The 19,479-nt window shown below is 38.7% G+C and overlaps 1 protein-coding gene across 1 annotated transcript; it reads left to right on the top strand.

The window, feature by feature from the left end:
• Nucleotides 1–1,224: 1,224 nt before the first annotated feature.
• LOC104837379 (cytochrome c oxidase subunit 7A-related protein, mitochondrial) lies at nucleotides 1,225–10,030 on the top strand. Its single transcript, XM_010576459.1, has 3 exons — nucleotides 1,225–6,586; nucleotides 8,204–8,338; nucleotides 9,231–10,030. The coding sequence occupies exons 1-3, from the start codon at nucleotides 6,515–6,517 to the stop codon at nucleotides 9,372–9,374; spliced, it is 351 nt and encodes a 116-aa protein (XP_010574761.1). The 5' UTR covers nucleotides 1,225–6,514; the 3' UTR covers nucleotides 9,375–10,030.
• The last annotated feature ends 9,449 nt before the right edge of the window (nucleotides 10,031–19,479 follow it).

Below are 19,479 nucleotides of genomic sequence, written 5' to 3'. Positions count from 1 at the left end.
TGGCGGTCGCCTGGCGGGGCCGTCGGGGCCTGGCGGCGTTTATTTGGCGGGGAGGGATCTTCCGCGGCGCGCCTAGTGGGCCCGGCCTGCCGTGTGACCTTGGGCAAGACGAGAGGCTTCGTTCTGCGGTGCACCTCTTGATTCACTTCTGGGATGCGTTGAGTGTCACAGCATGAAATTAACACGCTTTGATCACGTAGGACTGCGCTTGAGCTAGAACCGTGGTGGGTGGCGTTTTAAAATCGCAGCTGGCAAATCCGGACAGCACTGCAGGTAGTCCCCCTCCTGTCTGGGCATGCAGAAAAACTACTTACTGAGAGCATTAAAACCCTTTTCAGAGAGGACATACATCTGTAGAAGTTTGTTTAAAGCAAAATGAGAAACAGCCTTTCCTCTGTATGATGCTGATGTGTTTACTAAGCATATACAGGTTAAAGGTTGCATTAAATAGGCTTATACTTTCCATACTTCATAAAGTACTTGTTTAATACTTGTTTAATTCTGCGGGAGTGGAGGGGAGCTGAGGGAGAGGAGAATGGATCCTGATTACATTGGCAATTGTTGCATATTGGTGAAAAGAAATCACAGAACTTCTTTGCTTTTATGTGTGTCAACATAGATTCCTAAGTAGTTCTGGGAAGGTTTGTAATGTGATTTTGTCATGGGACAAATGCAGCATGGTTGCTATACCGTGTTCAAGTTTCTGAGTAAACTTTCAAAAACTTAAGTTCTTACAGCTCAGTAATAAACGCCCCCCCCCCCCCAACAACTTTGAGGTTAAGGATTGGAAGAATGACTTTTTAAAAGTTAACCTTCCAAAGAACTGCCTCCAGGGAGAAAACACATCTGATATGTCTTGGCTTTTTTAAGGAAAAAAAAAAAAAAGTAGATACGTATGTACATGCAGAAGTGAAATCAAAGTTATGGTTTGTCTCTTTTCTGAGAAACTCATTAATAAAAGGTAACTGAAAGATACTTGATTCTTGTAGACTAATGTGTATTGTTGTGATACACAAATAACTCTATTTCATTCTTTCTTAGCCTAATTCTGTTAGCAACCTGCTTTCCTGAATATCCTTGACCATGCAAGTTTTACTTGGAAAATCCAGTCATCTTCTGCAAGCAAGAATATTGTATTAAACTTATGTAAAATCTCAAATTGTTTCAAGGGGCCCAGACCAACTACAAAGCTTTTAATTCTTTTTTTTTTTTGCATTAAGATGTTATAGTTTAGATGGATAGACAGTTAGAAAGGTTAAGAGAACTGGATGGTTGGGCTTAGCATGGTGGTTAACGGATCATACTCTGCCCAGAGGCTCATTAACAGGTGGAATGCTGTAGGTTAGTGCAGGACTTTATCAATTACCTGGAGTAGGCAATAGAGTGCACTCTTGTAAAGGTTACAGAAGACATCAAGGCAGTGGCTCCAAAACATTCGAAGTAGAGCTGCTGTTCAGAGGGACCTATCTAGAGTGGAGGAATGAGCTGACAGGAACACTATGAATTTCTATGTGGGGAAAAAAGACAAAGTTGTGCATATGGGAAGGAAAAGCCCCCAGCAGGGATACAAGCTAGGAACTGACAGGCTGGTGGGAGCAGCTCTGTGGTAGAGACCCCAGAGCTACTGGCAGACAACAAGCTGGGTGAGAGCCAGCAGTGTGTCCTGCCTGTAAAAGAGGTCAACAGCATCCTGGGCTGTATCACCATATGCATAGCCAGTAGCTTAAGGAAAGTGATGATCTCCCTCTACTCAGCACTCATTGGGTCACATCTAGGTACCACATTCAGTTGCAGGCCCCCCAGTATGGGAATGCTCTTGATCAACTGGAGCAAGTTCAGCAGAGGTCACCAAGATTGTCAGAGAGGCTGGAGAACTTGCCCTGTGACGAGAGGATGAGAAAACGGGGCTTGTTCTATCTGCAGAAGAGAAGGTGTAGGGAGACAGAGGCAGGTGGAGGCCTAAGACCAGCCAGCCAGCACCTACAGGGAGGTTATCAAGACAATGGAGCCTGGCTCTGCACAATGCTGCATGGTGAGAGGGCAAAAGACAACAGGCATGAGCTGCAACAAGAGAGGTTCAAACTGGATATAAGGAAGGACATTGTCATGGTGAAAAGAGTCAGGCAGTGGAGTGGGTACCCACCCAGGGAGGTTGTGCAGCCTCCATCCTTGGAGGCTTTCAAGGCCAGGCCAGACCAGAAAAACCCACAGCAACCTGGTCTCATCTCAGTTTGGACTAAAGAGCGCTAGAGGGCCCTTCCATCCTGGATTACTCTATGATCTTAAGTAAACATTGAGGTACCAGTGACTTTCGGATATGGCAATTCCTGTCCCAAGAAGATTTTTATCCTCCTCTCTCCCCATCACTCTTTGGAAGGCTTCCTGGGTAGCTCCTGGGGGGAGAGGGGGCTGCAGGGCACAGGGGTAACAGTGGCATAAATAACATGTTCTAGTCTGAAAGTATGTCTATTCATTAAGAGTATGTCCAAGAGGCACCCATGCTAGAAAACACTCTTGCCACTGTTGCAGTGTTGGGGGCACGTCCTACCTCTTCCACACAAAGTTACAGTCAAAGAATAAATGTTAATTGACACTTCATTGTGTAGAGGAAAGCAAAGGCTAGGGTTACCATTGGGGGCGGTGGGGGGAATGTCTTCAAGCCCAAGCAGTAAAGTATCTCATTTCTGGAAGAGTATAGCTTAGAACATGATGTATTAGTCTCTAGGTCATTGTGACTGGTTTTCTGCAAGTAATGCATCCTTTTTGGGATCCTAAGAGAAAAGCCCCACCACAGAAATACAGGAAGCTCTGATAACCAGCTGGAGTAAAGTTGTCCTAAAGGCAACACTCTTGGCTTCTGGAGCCCAGGTTGCGGAGTATTGCTTACCTTTCTATTCAGCAGGCTCCATTACATTATAACAATCATCCCATTTTAAGTAAATCTTTATTTTTTAGGGATTAAAAAGGCAGAAGCAAGATAAGATGGGAATACAGAATTCTCTGTTATCCCACATTCTGTTCTGTTAATATTAGATATGTATGAATATCATTGCATTAGATACAGAAAGACACGATAAATTCTGAATTCTTGACATCTTCTAGATTAAAATGCTATAGTGTCATGTATCAAAATTGGTTCCTACAGGGTTTGTGCAAAACTAGCTTCACATACAGGTATCATTGCAGATAGGAGGAAGGAAAAAAAAAAAAGTCTAGATAGATCTCACTTCTGTGCTCTCCAAGGCAGGGAAGAGAATGTCCAAGGAGTAGAAATACTTTTCTTCTAAAATATTGTAGTGATTTCTTTTTAGGTCATCATCAGGCATTATATTTCATTTCAGTGTCATCACTGAAATGTTAAAACCTAATTTTTGAGAGAATATAATTGAAAAGATGAGGTTGTATCCAAGCAGGAGCATTTCACATAAGTCTTACAAATATTTTCTTGCTTTATAAATGTGGGTTTTTTCATATTGATGAAAGAAACGCTGTCTTTTGTATCTGGCTCGCGATTCACATGGCTTAGTCCTCAACTGTGGTACACAAATGTGCTATGCAATAGAATAGCTACATTTTTAAAAGTTACCTTCTCTCACTTTTTGTAATGTTCTTAGGACAGCTTTTTGGTTCTTTTTTTTTTTTTTTTTTTAGTTTGGCTCTACTCCCAGGTGACACATTCAGATGCATCAGTCTGATAAAATTGTTTGCAATAAATAGAGATTAAAATATGAAAAGAATCATGTGAGTAAGTAGATGTTAAGTCCAAAACAAAGTAAACTTTTTCCTATTGATTTCATTGCTGCAAAAAAAACGTAGCTCAGTATGTAAAATGGTTTGCTTTTTATGCTTCTGTTTATCTTGATTTTTCTGGAAAAATGAAGACATCCTGTGATTCAAATTCTTCTTGGTCAAATATGCAGTTTAATAATTCACTCTATTCTGCACTGTTACATTCTGATGCTTCCCAATGGAGTATTGTTCTGATGCAGGTTTAGGCTTATTGTGGGCTTGCAAAATATCAGTCAAAATGTATTTCAGAAATTGTTTTGCTGACAGTAACATAACTAACAGCTTGTACTAACAAAAAAAATCTCTTGGTTTGAAACCTATATTGTTCTTTCCATCTCAGTCTTAGCATTCTTAGAAGACTTAATTTTGCATTTAATGAAGTTATGTAAAGTAGTATGAACAATTTAGCCTGTTTGAATAAACAGGAACTTTGTCAGCTAGTGCAGGTGAGGAGTCAAATAGGTTAAAAACTACTACTCATATTTAAGAGGGTAATGACTGCCATAACCATTACAAATACAATAAAACCTATAAATTCAAAGAGTTGGCTTATGTTTGAAGTACAAACAGTGGGACCAGTTCCAAATGCTGTCAGGTGAGGATGACTACATGAACTTTCCCTAGTTCTTCAAGGCTGGCCATGATCCTAGTAGAAATTTAGTCATGCCATCATATATTCACTTGATACAACTTATTTTGCTTGTAGCTATGTAAAACCCCCACAAGCCACAGATCTTTTGATTTTAGCTGTTATGAATTGTTTGGAGTTCATTGAGAAACTATAACAGTTAACCTTTTATGCTGTAGGTGATACTTAAAATGTATACAAAATCACTTTTACTTAAGTGTGTCATCCCAGTACAAACAAAGCATCCAGTGATCCTACTTAAAAGGATCCTTGTGTTTAGTGGTAACAAATATATTTAACCTCATACAGTGAGGTATGTTCTACTATGAAGGACCTGCTATTTATGTTAGAAGTGTCTAGGTTCAGCAGTGTTACTTCAATACATGTTCTGAAATAATAATTCTCAGCTTAACCTTCTTTCCTGTTTCCCCATTTCATTTTGGCCCTTACCTCAGTTTTCTCTACTTTATCATTCTCTGATCTGTTTGAGCAGTTCCCCTAACATTTAAAAACTTAAGTGTGGTGCTATCTCCATTAAATTGTGCTCCAAATCCTTAACTGTTCTGTGCTGTCAGGAAAATGTAAATCTATCTTGGGAATTCATGCTAGCAAGGCATAAGTTTGTTTTAACTTTGAGCATGTTGGCCAACCAACAGATAGATTGGGTCCTAAGACCTTCAGACCTCTGACAGGAAAACAGACACACTTTACAGAGGGGTAGGCAGAGAATTTTGTTTGTTGTTTTGGATTAGCTACATGTCCTGACCTTTCATTGAGGACTGCAGCATTTGACAAAGTCATTGCTGTAGTGCGCTGATGAAATCAGCTGGTGTTGACTCTTCTGCACGAGTACAAGGGATGTACTTTGTCCAAGAATTGGAACAAATTCCAATTTGTTAACATGATTAGAAATTAAAGATTAACACCTAAATATCAGAAGAGGAATTATCAATATGAAACATTTTCTTACGAATCATAGGTCAAATGTGTAGAGGCATTCATTCCTTAGTACTATCTTGAGTACAGTGAGACACTAATGTTATTAAGCCTGCAGTTTTAGTCATATTCAATACAAGTGACAATTAAGGGTCATCTCAGGTGTCTTTATTACTTACTTAAAAAATGATCTGTATGAAATTCTTACGTGTAATACTGAGGATTTCTCTCTAGCCATGCTAAGCTTAGCAAGCAGCTGTGTGTGAGATAAAGAACTTGCCACTTTCTCTCAATGAACATAGACACGTACCCAGTTGGAACAGCCACATGGCTGCACTAATTTAGCTGAGCTTGGTTGGAGCTGACCACAAGATGCACAATTCATGGATAGAATTCAAGTGGAATTTTATGTTGGGGCGAGGGACCCTGATTAATGCAGTCTGTGTTAGGTAAACTGAACTGTCTCTCTTCTGCAGCATGTGTTTTGTTGTACTCTTTCCTGAAGCCAATGAACCATATCAATGATTTTTACTGAAATTGCTATGTGATGCTTTTAAGTGGTGCTATGCTGTTTTGGAAGTCATTTACAACAGTACACTGATGCTTGTATGAGTTTTCTGAAATGGCTTAATTTGATTTAATGATGAAGTTAGTCACTTGAGTCAGGTTGGAATCTCCTGTTGCTACAACAGGAGGGGACCTTACAACTATCTGAACAGGAATGTATTTGTAAAGCCTAAAAAAGTATGCAATAACTTACAGTTGTTAACATGACTGATTTCATTATTCTAATAGTAATCTGTAGAGTGTGTCTTGCATCTAGGTGGTATCCTGTAGAGGCAGGAGTTCTAGCGCTAATAACAAATGGTAGGGGTTGCTAATCACATTTTTAAGCCCCCTATCTGTGAGTTTAGGAATGATGAAAATATCTTTATCATGGAACTGTTGGAAGTAGTTTGCAGCTTACTCCAATTCTCAGTACTTACAGTTTTTATACACTACAGATAGTTCATGAAATAAAGTAGACACATCACAACAAGCAGGAATTGCAATGATCTAGAGTAGCTGTTGAAGTGATCTCAAAGTCTGCTCCTGAAAAAGTTGAGCCCTCAGGAAGGCAAAAGCGAGATTCAGAAGTGGAAATTTAAAGGAGGATGAAAGATGCACATTGCTGAGATACTAACAATCAAGGCAGCAAGAAAAGTTTTGGAGAAAAAGCCACCTGCATGTTTGGTATAGACATATGTTCTATAGTTCTTTCTATCAAATCACCAACCTTTTAAAGACAAATCTAATAAAGTACTTAAAGTTCTTACAGACAAAAATAGTGGTCCAAAATTGCTTGCTTCAAGTATTTTGATGTAGATGGTACTTAGCCTTGAATATATAGCCAATAACTTCCCCTGGCTAATAATAGTTTCTTAGATGCTTCCTTCTTACTGGTGTGACCAGAACCGCTTAGTCTTAAATACAAGTTCAGAACTTCTACACAAGCCTGTTCAGTAGGAGGGCACTAGTTACTGAATGTGTCAGAGAATCCAGTTTTGGCTGCTGTCTTTCAAACTATAACTAAGGTCACAAAGGGATTCTAATATTCATTCAAGCACTAGAAAGGTGGGAAGCTGTAACCATGTCTTCAGGATGGAGACCTGATGACCGTTCCATAGGCTATTTTGGGATGTTGAGAAATCTGATCTTTCTGTTGAAGATGCCTATTGTAGCAGAGAATTTAGAGAATTTGCATATGGAAAAAACATGCCTGGTCTGTGGCAGGCATAAAAGGAGTGCCAGTCTGCTTCCAGCTCCAAATACTGTTCAGGCAGTTCTCTTAAATACAAAATGCATCAACTAGTCCTTCGAACAGAAATTAGAATTTCAGTGCAGCCTTAACTTGACCCATGCTGCTTCTGTTTGTAATGAAAACCTGTTGCATTAACCTACTTGTACAATGCTTTTAATTTCTCTGGCAAGTTAGAAAAAAAAAAAATTACAGCTGTTTCAGGAGCCATAACGTAGACATCACTGCCATGTGTCCAGGCGTAACTGTTAAATCTAACTATAACAATAACGGCAAGGAGGCCACCTCATAATGGCTGTGACTTTGTGCACTTAATCTTATCCGTAGAACTGGATTATGTAGTTTTTAATCATGGCAAATGTAGAGTACAACCGTCAGAACCAAAAGGAAATTATTATGCTGCTCATGGGAGTACACTGAGGTGTGGAAAGTTGCAGCAGCATGTGCATTATAGGGTGTACTTACACCTGCATAAAATATCCACCATGTCAGGGCTTCTGGAGTGTCCTTGAGTACCACTTACTACTTTTGTATGAAACAAGTGGTCCTAACTCCCCCCTTTTTTTTCCTCCTCAAACTATACATCTAAATTATTTAAGGCCCAGTTATTTATGGCTATTGCTTGCAGCATTCAGGAGGAAGAGTTCATTGAAGTCTCCTCACTCTGTTTGACCCAAGCATCAGGGATTCCCTGCTTCTAATCCTACTACTCAGATAGAGCCCTAGATAGTCTGACTATGTGCAAAAAATAAGCAGCAATTTGGACCAAGTACCAGCACAGAAAGACTTACGATAGCATAAATTATAAATTTATGTCATGAAGACATCAGAAAGGAGACTTCTATTCTCTTTGCTAAGCCCTGACCCAAAGTTGTAGCTGAGAAATGAGTGGGCCAACAATGTATCTTTAGCTCATTATCACAGCTCTTCATACCAGATAAATATTCTTTGTAATGTATCCTTGTAATGTCTGGCAGTGTGTCTGCCTAACGTGACAATTGGTACATTTGCAAGTCTTATATACCTTGATATTTTAATCTTTATTTATGCAGGGACTCAAACCAATAGTTTCCACTGAATCCCCAGCTCTGATTTTTGGGACAACAACTAAACTTGCTTCAGATTTACCAGCAACTGATTCTTTCTTGAGTAAAAACAAGGTGCCAGACCTACAGAAACTTTTTCAGGTAACGACAACTTTGGGAGTAACTTAAAGAAAACTGCAGAGTGGGACATATCTTTCCTTATTTTAATGTGGCTAACTACTTTTGTCATTCTACAACACCAAAATTTTGTGAAGTCTGGTTAAGAAAGTGTCAAGTACAGTATAACCTGTATATTTGTACTATACTACAAGGTTTATATGCCTTGTATGGGAGATAAATACAGAAAGTGGAAAGTCTAGTAACGTTGTCTTTTTGCTGGCTTCAGATGATGCTTATTGTATTATTTGACTATTGGAAGCACTTTCTATCTGGGAATCCAAGCATATGCCTTAAAGCAGATCTGGAGGAGCAAAGCAGATTATTACTGTTTTGCGTATAATAATTTGAATATTATTGAAGCTGTTTATAATGCAGTATAAGAAGAGCACAGTAAAGTTTTCAAAGCCAGTTTGTTAGCCATGCAATTTCTAAACATACTAGGACTTTTCATAAAACAAATCAGTTAAGGATTTTTTAAAGAACATGAAGAATGTGCTTTATATAATGTTCCTTTTCTCTCTTACATGCCACTTGCATTTGGAATGTGTCAGTCTGACTTGGTGAATAATTTTTTATACCTACCTTTTCACATTCTTTTGTTAGTGACACTTTTCCCATCCAGGTCCTCTTTAGAAATATTACAAGATGTAGTCTTTCTGCCTGCACTTAACAGCTTTGGCTAATAAAATTAACTTGCCTTTGCATTTGTCTTGCTAAATGAAAAACACATAATACACTTGATTGCAGATAGCCTATTTGTCAGGAGGTTTTCCTCACAGAAGTCTCTTTATTTACCTGAGGTAGCTTGTTCCTTATGGCCTTGAGATGGGTGTTCATTTTTTTTGTTTGTTTTCTTTTTAAATTCTTCCCACAGAAAGCAGATGGACTGCCAGTACACCTGAAACGAGGAGTTCCAGATAAGCTGCTTTATCGGACCACTATGGCTCTAACAATAGGCGGGACAATCTACTGTCTAGTAGCACTGTACATGGCCTCACAACCAAGAAACCAAAAGTAAATGAACCGCAACTCATGGGACTCATGACACTTCTCTGAAGGACCTCCTGCACGTATCTCTTTGCACTTGCTTTAATTCTGTGATCATATAGGGTTCATTACTCAGATCAAATTTCTCGGAGAAAATGATTTTTAAATTGGTTGCTTTATGTGTTCTAGAAATCAATATAAACAGGCTTAAAGACAAAATTTTAACGTATGGTTGTAGCTTTGCATGTGTTGTCTTGCAGGAGTGTATGAACAGTTGGAGAAAGTTAAGCTTTTCCTTCCTTCCCTCCCCCAACTTAAACAATGTTAGAGATAGGACAGGACAAATACTTTGTGGGCTATGCTCCACATTCCTTAGTGGGAGGATGCTGCTGGTTTCCAAAACAGTAAAAGCAAATAATGTAATTATTATAACATACTGGGAGCCTGTTTCTGTCATACACAGCTCATTTTACATAAGCAGGTGGCAGTGGAACTTTTCCAAATGCTGGTATATTATTAAGTATTTGTACCTCTGATGGTAGGACAAAGGGCTTATCACCTTGGAGCATTTAAAGTGGATTTATTCTGTAATGTTAGCATCACTGTACACAGCATAGTGCATCAATATTGTAGTGTCAATTATAACAGTTTTTGGACTTTCATTTGTCAAACTATCTTATTGTGCAATAAAGATAACTACATGAATAATAAAATAGGCAACTCTTGAAAGTTTCAGACCACTTCAGCTGGCCTGGTAGTGAAATAAACAGATTGGTACACTTTTGTTTAAGTTCAACCTGTAGATCTCAAACCAGACAATTGATTCAGCTACATTACTGTAATCTTTTTGAGATGGTGATCCTCTTAAAACCTTCTCTCAGAACTCATCGGGTGTTTAACTATAATTTTTGGTGAAACAGGTCACTGTCATAGCTCAGCTGCGTATTATTTTCAGTGCACGCACATATCTCTTTATGTAGATACAGACACACACATTTCCTTTGCTGTGTGGGTGGAAAAGAGAGAAGCCAATAAACCCCTTTCCCTTGTAATATCATAGCCTTGAACTGCAAGTTTCCCACAAGTCTTCACAGAAAGTATCCTCTAATTTGATAGATCCTCCTCTGTCTATGAACATTGAGTATTCACTCTTGGTCACCCAGGCTCTGGATAAGCATGGATTCACTGGCCTCTGTAAAGACCCATCTCTCCCAGAACTGTGCAGAAGCCACCTTCTATGTAAATCAGGAAAACAGTTGATAACAGAACATAAAATTCCCATTCAATCTTTTACTAAAAACATTCTGATTTTTTTTCCAGTCGAGTTATATCAAAGCCTTATTATTGTTTCATAGGAAAGGAAAGAGCTGCTTGTACTGTGATCTCAGGTTTCAGTCAATGTTGGTATTTCAGGATGGGAGATTAAGTCACTGAAAAAGAAGTTTGTAAGGACAGCAAGACTTGGAGAATAGCAGAGAATAATTAAGTTCTCCAGGAACTGACAGCTGTGTTACCTCTGGTGATAAAAATATTTTATGCTCAGTAGCCCATGCTTCCATGGCACTAAGAATCTTGTGCTGTAGGCTGTTAAATCCTATTTTAAAAAAAGGAAAGAAAAAAAAGAGAGAAAGCAGCATAGTAGGTTATTGTCTGTCTTCCCTGCGTATCATATATTAAGCACTGCCTACAAGAATCTTCTAATAAAGGATACTTTGCACGCAAACTTGACAGGCAGATTTTCATGAGGATGAGTTTTGCTCAGAGAACTTCTATGCTCTTAGGTTCTGGTTTTGGTTTTTGGTGTTCAGTGTTTGTAAAAACCAAAAAAAAAACCCCCAAGAAACAACTATTTTTAGAGTTCACATAGAGGATAACAACTTTCTGCTTGTTGCTAAGGCAATTGTGGATAAAGTAACTAAACTGTTATCCCATAGCTCATTAACCAATGGAAATAATCTTCCAAGTACTTGTGGAAAGAACAACAACAGAGACTTACCACTCAGGTCCAGCTTTCTTAAAGGGAACTCAGCTAGAAGATTGCATTCATGTATTGCTATAGAGGTCAGGGTTGGAGCTATGGATATCTGCATTGTCTTCCTATTGCCCTGGGTCTAGCTTTTTCCAGCTCTTTCTCAGCAGCTAAAAACACATGTGCTAAAGGGAAAAGAAAACACCATCAAGTTTGGCAAATAACCAGATATTAGATAATCCATTGGTTTTTTGTGGGTTTTTTTCTCCCCAGTGTTTGGATTTTGAAAAACTATTTTCACTTTGCCTTTTTCAGAAAAGCTGACCCAATTGAAGCAGGATGAGAGTGCTTCTTCAGCTTGTCAGATTCGCATCCCTGGTTCAGTTGGAGGTTAAAGAACAAAGAGGCATTGCTTGTCTATAGCCATTGGGCACGGCTCCAGTTGTGAGAGAGGAGACTGCATTTCTAGATTCCCACAGTAAAGTGCTCGAAAGAACAGGAAAGCTTGCAAGCTGTAACCAGAAGGTTAGGCTGTGGCAGCAAAATCTTGCCTCTTTTCTCATTTAGTTTTGAGATCATCATAAAGAAATTACAACATGGTAAATCCTTTTTCTTCCTAGAAAAAAAGCTCTGTTAAATATCTATTTAAAAATATTTCTGGTGCCAGACTTCTAGGAGGATTCGAGAGGGTTTAAGTGTTTTGAATTACTCTTTGTGATAGAAAGACCTAATCTTCTTATTCTTAAGCCGTCAAGAACACCCTTACCTTTAAAGGGGGTGGTCTGATGTTAAATAAGGTCTTAAGTAAAAGGAACCAGTAGTGAATTGCAGCATCAAGAAGGCTCCTCCAATATTTTGAGTTGTTATCCCCAGAAGTAAGAATGTGACTTGGCTACTACAACTTCGTTATATGTGTGTTATGTTCTGCTGGTTTTTTAAAGACCTTCTCAGTTTTGTCTTAGAAATTACGCAACCTGCCAGCACTGAGAACTGAGAAAACAAGATGCATTTTTAAGTGATAGCTTATACTGTAGTGTTTGGGCTTGAATGCACAGCAGAGAATAAATTATAATAAGCTCTCATACCCCAAGGTGCTGGGTTTGGAAGGGAAAGCAGCTGAGACTTAAAATATCAGGAACAAAATTATCTTGTGGATAATCAACCATCCCCCATGGCATTATGTTATTGTTGAGAGTGAGTGGTTTTCCTTCCTAAATGATCTCTGTGGCAACTTGAATTCAATAGTTATATCTTTGTAATGGTTTTTAAATATGATCTCTCTCCCTACTTTTTATGTGGGAGTAGTAGAATAAATGTATTTGAGAAGACATTGATAGTATGCACTTATGTCTTTCAACTGCTTTAAAAATAAAAGTATGTTAAGGAGAGGATTCCTCCACAGTATTTCAGTATGACCATGCCATCTCAACAGGCTTTTGCCTTAAGATTTTGAAACGTCAAGAGACTGATTATTTCAATACTAAGACATTAATTGATTGATCTTGCCTTAAAGTAAAGCTTGTCAAATTAAAAGGAATAAAAGCAAGAGAAACTAGGAAAATGGGAATCTAATCTTACAAACATAAAAAAGTTGAAGAGAGTGTTTAAGAGGTGTTTCCTCACACATACATACATAGTACTTACTCCCTCTTTACCTTCCTTCCTCCAAATTCAAGCCTTCCAAGAGGCTTCAGAAGAGTCTCACATCAGTTTTTTCCACTCCTGTCACAAGCCATTACCGCAGCAGATCTTAAAATTTGAAAAATCCAAATGCCTTTACACAAAGAGAAAAAAGTTCATGTATTTGGTAAGTTACATGTAAAATCATGCTAAACTGTTAAAAAAAAAAAAGTTGGAAGCTACCTGCATTTTATGACATAGTATACTAACTTTTTTCCCCTCTTGAGCCCTTAACCTCAGTGAAAAGTTTCACAGGAAGCCAAAGTTTGATCTCTGTTTTAAAATGGAAAGTGGAAGAAGTTGCCTGTAATCTAAGCATTAATTTTAGCAACAGGCATGAAAAACAACCTTTTAAGTATTTTGCATATTCAGTACCAATTGCATCTTAGTTTATTAAAGACTATTAATTTGAATCAATTCCAGTTAGCTGCAGTGCAAGTGATGCACAGATTGCTAAGAAGTAGAAGCATATTTGCTGTGAAAAGGAGTGCAAGCATGGCTGTGGATCAGGAAATAGGGTATACGCTATCAAGTGTCAGTATGGTATCTCACTATTATCAGATCTTACCTCCTGGTGCTTCTTATGTGATCCCAGACTGCTTTTGGGTATGGCACTAGACAGAAGGAACCATTTTATTTGTACATTAGTTATCTCAAAATGCAAGAAAGTTGAATTCAAGGGTCTGTTCCCCCACCACCATCTGTTGCAGGCAGCCCGTATCTGGCCTACAAGAAGGCATTCATCATCCTCTGGTTCCAAAGGGAGTTGGTACTCCATGCTAAAACATTGTTCTAAATGACTTTGCCCAGTGGATCCAGTGCTGCAAAACTAGGGGTGTGGGAAGGAGGGGGAAGTACTTTGCCTCACTTCACATCAGCTGCATACCACTATCATTTTTCTCCCTTCCTCACTCCCACATTTTTATTCTTAAAGACCATGAAAAGTTTTCTAGTTTACTACTTTTTTTCACAGCATTTTTTTAAATATTCTGTGCCACAAAAGGAATGAAATTGTTTCTAAGTGCTTCAAGAGAACTTCTGAAATGTTCATATCAGAAGGTACACATTTGTCACATGTATTTTTTTCCTCTGCAAGTTGGAACAAGCCCTGGAAGTCTCCTATGTGAAGTATATGAACCTGTCAACCCAGCAACTCGCATGTGCTCCAGGTATACAGGCGAGCACCTTACTACAGTGGCGAGTCTTTGAAGACAGTGTTCTACAGGCGTGCAAATGTAGGGGCATCAAATGACTTGCTGCTTCCAGGCACCCGACTGTATTTCAGAGAAATATAGGTAATACTCCCCTGCAACATTCTTATACTTTGAGCTGTGTTACCCGAAGTGTATGTTGTACCCATTTTTACATCTTCCTTGCAATTCAGTCACACATTAATCTTGCTGTTAATTGCTTTATCTGCTTATGGTGTGGTGCTACCTCAAACATCTTGGATTCCCTTTCTGATTTCATTATTGAGCCCTAATTTTGAGCATCCAAAATTAGAAATTCAGGCATTAATTATAACATGCACCCGTTACAAAACTTACACTTGTGGCAGGGAGCAGAGACAGCCAGCAGCATCCATTGCAGAATTCAGTACAATGTGCCACAGTAAACCAGGTGTTCTTCCAACTGCACAAAGCAGTCCTTAGCATTTTGCATAGTTCTTGTTACATATAAGGAGGCTCATCTGTGTAACCTCTAGTTGCTTACCTACTCGCAAGAGAAGTTTGAACATTGTCTAATTCACAGTACTGCATAAGTGCAAATTGTGTCTTCCCTTAAACTAAAACCATAACAGCACTTCTTTGGAAGGAGGCGAGGAGAACATGTTTGGAGCAGTGGAGAGGTTGTAATTGTCAGTTCCACCAACTTGATCCTGACTCGTAGCCAAGAGAGCAAAACTAATGAAATGCAGCTTTTCTGGCTTTAAGAACAAGTGCTACTTGTTAAAGCTTATTCTTGCATAAGCCTAAGGAAAATATATTAGTCTTCTAATTGGAACTGATTAAGCAACTCTGCTCATACGCAAAACAAAAAAACACACTTCAGCATACTCGTTAGCAGCATGACCCTGCAGAATTAACAGGAGTCAAGACTTCAGGCTCTCATAAGACAACAGCAGCAGCAAAACCCTATGTTGCAATAAAGCAGGCTGGAGTTCACATAGGTTCACCAAGATGTGGAGAAACCAAGCAAACAGCTTGTAGCACTGTGCAGTTCTTGCACTCTCTTTTCAGAAAAGCATACTTTAAAAACAGACTGAAAGAATGATTTCTGGCAATCTCAGAGACTTACTGTTTTCCCAGAAGTTCACCTGGAGGCCTTTCTAAAGCTCTAACAGCTTTCTATGGCCACTGAAGAATGGCTTGCTAGACAAAGGTCTGAACTTTTGTTTAGACCTGTTCCCAGCTATGCAGAACCTGATGGATAATGCCTATCAGGTCTGCCTGTGGAGAAGCCGTGTGTTTGATCCCTCTGTACTGCAACATGTAGAAAATGTAATCATAATATAATATCCATGTGTGACAATATTAAAAATGTTTGAATAATTCAGGGAGGCACGTGCCCTTCAAGAAATTTCTCATCTGTGTGGCTTTTTTTTTTTTTTTTACTTTCACTGAACAACGGGTTGTGAGAAAAACCTGTGTAATACGGATTTCCTGGATTACAGGCTCAAATCCTGTGTTCTTTATTTAAATTGTATGGGATAAACTGAACTGAGTAAAAATAGAAAAATCTGTCAATATCAGTATTAACTAAATTCATCCCTCCTCCCTGGTTTGCTGCCCCTCCTTCCCAGGAGCGGATGTCAGTGCCTGTGCTTTTCCTGCTGCTTTTTCTGGGAGCAGGAAGCAATCATGCACCTATTCACAGTATGATTTTTCTTGCTACTAGAACAAGGGAGATTGGGTGGTCATAGAGTAACCAACTTGTTTCCATGACACCCATTCCTTTCTTTGTGGATGCAACCAAACAGCTAGACTGCAGTTTTCTCCGAAACTGTAGTGCCTGGCATGCCTAAGGAAGAGAAGATCCCAAATACTCTGGCTGGTCAACAGCAGGCCCAGCTGCTACGGCTGGCATTTGGGTACGAGCAGTGAGAGAAAAGGGAAAGTGATACTCACTGTCTCTGGAAACAAAGCCATCAGGACTACATGAAGAGCTCACCTGTAAGGAACACCATCGAATGCCAGCAGGTCTACTGGGAAGGCTACTTATGACCATGTGTCAGATTGCTATTCCATATATATGTGTGTGTGTGTGTGTGTACACTATTTCAACTTAAGTTTTGGGTTCCATGTTTGCAAAATTCAGCAGCTTTCACCAGCTAGATGACAAACTGTTGTGTGAACACTTGTATATGCCCTTTAGTTTTTACATACTATAAACTCAAATGACCATCTGATACACACATTTCACCAGGATCACTGATCTGTGTTTATCTTTTCATCTCTGTACATTTTAACTGGCTGCATAAGAGTCTTCAAATGCTAGGTCAAGCCCAAACTACTCTTTTAACTTCCATTGCTTTTATTAGGTATTTCTACTAAGTGTCTGCTGGGCAGAGCTCTATAGTATCTTATCTTGTATGAACAGTTCTGCTCCTAATAACTGAGCCTGAAAGCTGCTGAACTCAGTGCATGAATGAGCAAATATGTGCTTTATTTCTCAGGACTAACACACAGATATGCATACACAAGGCCTGCAGGTTTAATTCTGTTTTTCAGTTGCACTTGAGGAAATATATATTTCTACAAGCAGCAATAAATAAGCAAACAGAATCTAGAACCTGTAACAACATTTTGCCTGGTTTGCACCACTGGCTTAAAGAAATTAAACTATGCAAGACCCAGCAAAACCTGTCTTCACAAGGCAAAGGAGAAGATTAAAAAAAGAATGTTTTTATCTAACCTGTTGAAATCCACTCTAGACAACTTAAAAGCTTAACTATTACTGCACTGTCTACCTTTGGATTTTAACATACATGAGGCAAAAATGCACTATTACATCTTTTCTCATTAAATAATTATTTCAGTGTTAGACTGTGAGGAGGTACACGACTGCTCTCCTAGAGCTGTGAATGCTGGAGACACAATGGTCTCCAACTCCACGGCTTGTGAAAGGTTTCAAACAAGTGTTCTTCTATTCATGCATTTTTGTGTGAAAAATTGCAAGGATCCTTAGAGTCAGCTTTGCTAGTACATAGAGTGTTAGGCGAGAACTAAAAGAGCCCTGCCAGGTTGCCATATATCAAGTGGATCCTCTCTCCTGGGTCTGAATCAGAACAAGTCTTGTTTCTAGCAAGGTATAAACTTATTTTTAGGTTGTATTTCCATACTCTTCACCATTTTATCAGCAGAACCTATGTTGGTTCAGGTTTGTGTAGCAACCTCTCCAAGTTTAGTTCCTGTTGGCAAAATCCAGGCCAAAGTGGAAATGGTACGTGTGAAAGAAGAAAGTCGTTTATGTTTCTGTTACAATGATCTGTTACACAAACATTCAGGGTTAGGGTGAAGAGCATTAGGAAAAAGAAAACAAAACAGACAAAAACTCCCAACCCCCCCCCAAAAACCCCAAAAGGCCTCGCAGAGTTTCTGTCCATTTTCACAGATTATGACAGGAAATATCTACAGACTTTTCCCCTCTCAAGATTCCTTTCATGTTTCATCTCTCCCGATCAGAAAGATCAAGTAGCAGAGAGCAATTTCTTTCTTATGAAGCAGTTTGTAATAGGCCACATCTCTGCAGCTCCAGACACAGGACTCGTGCTGACCTCAAAGGAAGTGTTAACTGTGAATTTGTGACAGTATACGTGATCCAGTTGGATGCTCTTTCAGGACTGAAAAGTTAATGGGACACAGCACATAGATCAAACTATAGAGCAATTATACTGAAATGGTCCTTTTGCCATCCAAGGTGTCCCACATAAATCTGTGTTGTCATACCTGCCTTGTGAAACAAATACAGTTCTGATTGTCCCATCTGCAATGGCAATGTAACCCAGAGGCTGCAAGTTGGGTAACGTGCCTGGGTTTTAGATCCAGCCCTTGCTTCCTGTGATGAGATCAGAGCATTTAATAAAAGTCCTGTTTGCATATGGTGGACTCACAGTCTATCATTTACCAAACACTGTTACAGCAATCACCAAAACTATCCTTTTTTAATATATAAATAAAGTTACAGGATTTTTCACTGAAAACCAAATAATTTATAAACCTAGGATACTGATTTGACTCACCCTACAAGGATAAACATGCTTTGGCTCTTCCTGGTGCTACCACATTTTTCTAATTTGTTTTATTTTTCAAAGTTGATTTTCCCCGTTGGAGTAAACATAAAGAGTGCAAGAGCGGTATGAAAAAAAAAAATCTATAATTGCTTAAGTGTGCAACAGGAGCAAGAACTAGTCTTGTACAATTGAGATTGAAAGTTCCTCACAGTTATTTCATAATGTATTTCTATACATACAAAGCTTCTTGAAGCTTTGCATTATGTTTTGTATATAATACCATCTACAATTTTTGATTTTGATTAAAGTCCTTTTGATTTACTGATAATGCTCATTACAACATGCCCAGCTGTGTCACTGAAGCCAAATATTACAGTCCATGTGAACTTTGGTTTGCATTTCACCTGAGTGATATACGAAAGGGGGTTGCAGAATCTGATACAGAAGTAACTGCATATTTGCTATAATTTTTGCAATAGAATGATTTATGATCGGGCACACTGAAATAAATCTGAAGTGTATTAGCTTTACCCTGAAATCACCTTTATCTCGGACACAAAGTCAGTTATCTGTTATAAGATACAGCACATTTTTAAATAGCGATAGCAGTAACAATTATAAGCAACTTCACAGTTGTGTTTGTGGTGAGCAGTTGGGTTCTGTGAGCCAGAAGAGACCATCAGATCTGGCAGCCTGAATGGCCATGGAGTATCATCTTGTCACTATAAATTTTATTTTTGTAGAATTTAGGACAAGCTATAGTATTAATTGCAATAGCTTCATTTTTAGAACAGACAAATGCAAAACGGTCCTTTATTTCTAGCTATTTGTATCATACTGTTACCAATCAAATGTGATTTACTCTATTAATCCTTCATTAATAGCATTTTGTTAGGAATGAACTATGCAGGATATTCATTTCAATACAGTAATAAAAGGCTTGAAATGTATTTCATGGCTTGCACAAGAGGGATTGGGGAAAAAAAGAGAGGCCTGGTTCTCACTTATTTTATCTGCTGCACTTGTTATATCTGTTCAAAGTAAACTTAGGATAATGATATTTTAGTTCAGTGGCTAGCTAAGGGTAAGAAAAATTCTAGGGCATTTCTATTTCAAGTTGATCTTAAAGCAGTCCATTTGATTTGAAACAAAACATACCAATCTCAGGTAATCTAACCTTCAGAAGTTGTTAACTTTAAAATAAAAGAAAGTACATACTATTTCTGAAGCTTTAAATTACAAAAAACCCCAACC

The sequence above is a fragment of the Haliaeetus leucocephalus genome, unplaced genomic scaffold (assembly GCF_000737465.1).
Source record: "Haliaeetus leucocephalus isolate CR32 unplaced genomic scaffold, Haliaeetus_leucocephalus-4.0 Scaffold526, whole genome shotgun sequence".
NCBI classification, from domain to species: Eukaryota; Metazoa; Chordata; class Aves; order Accipitriformes; family Accipitridae; genus Haliaeetus; species Haliaeetus leucocephalus.
This window is presented reverse-complemented; position numbering and strand designations above follow the sequence as displayed.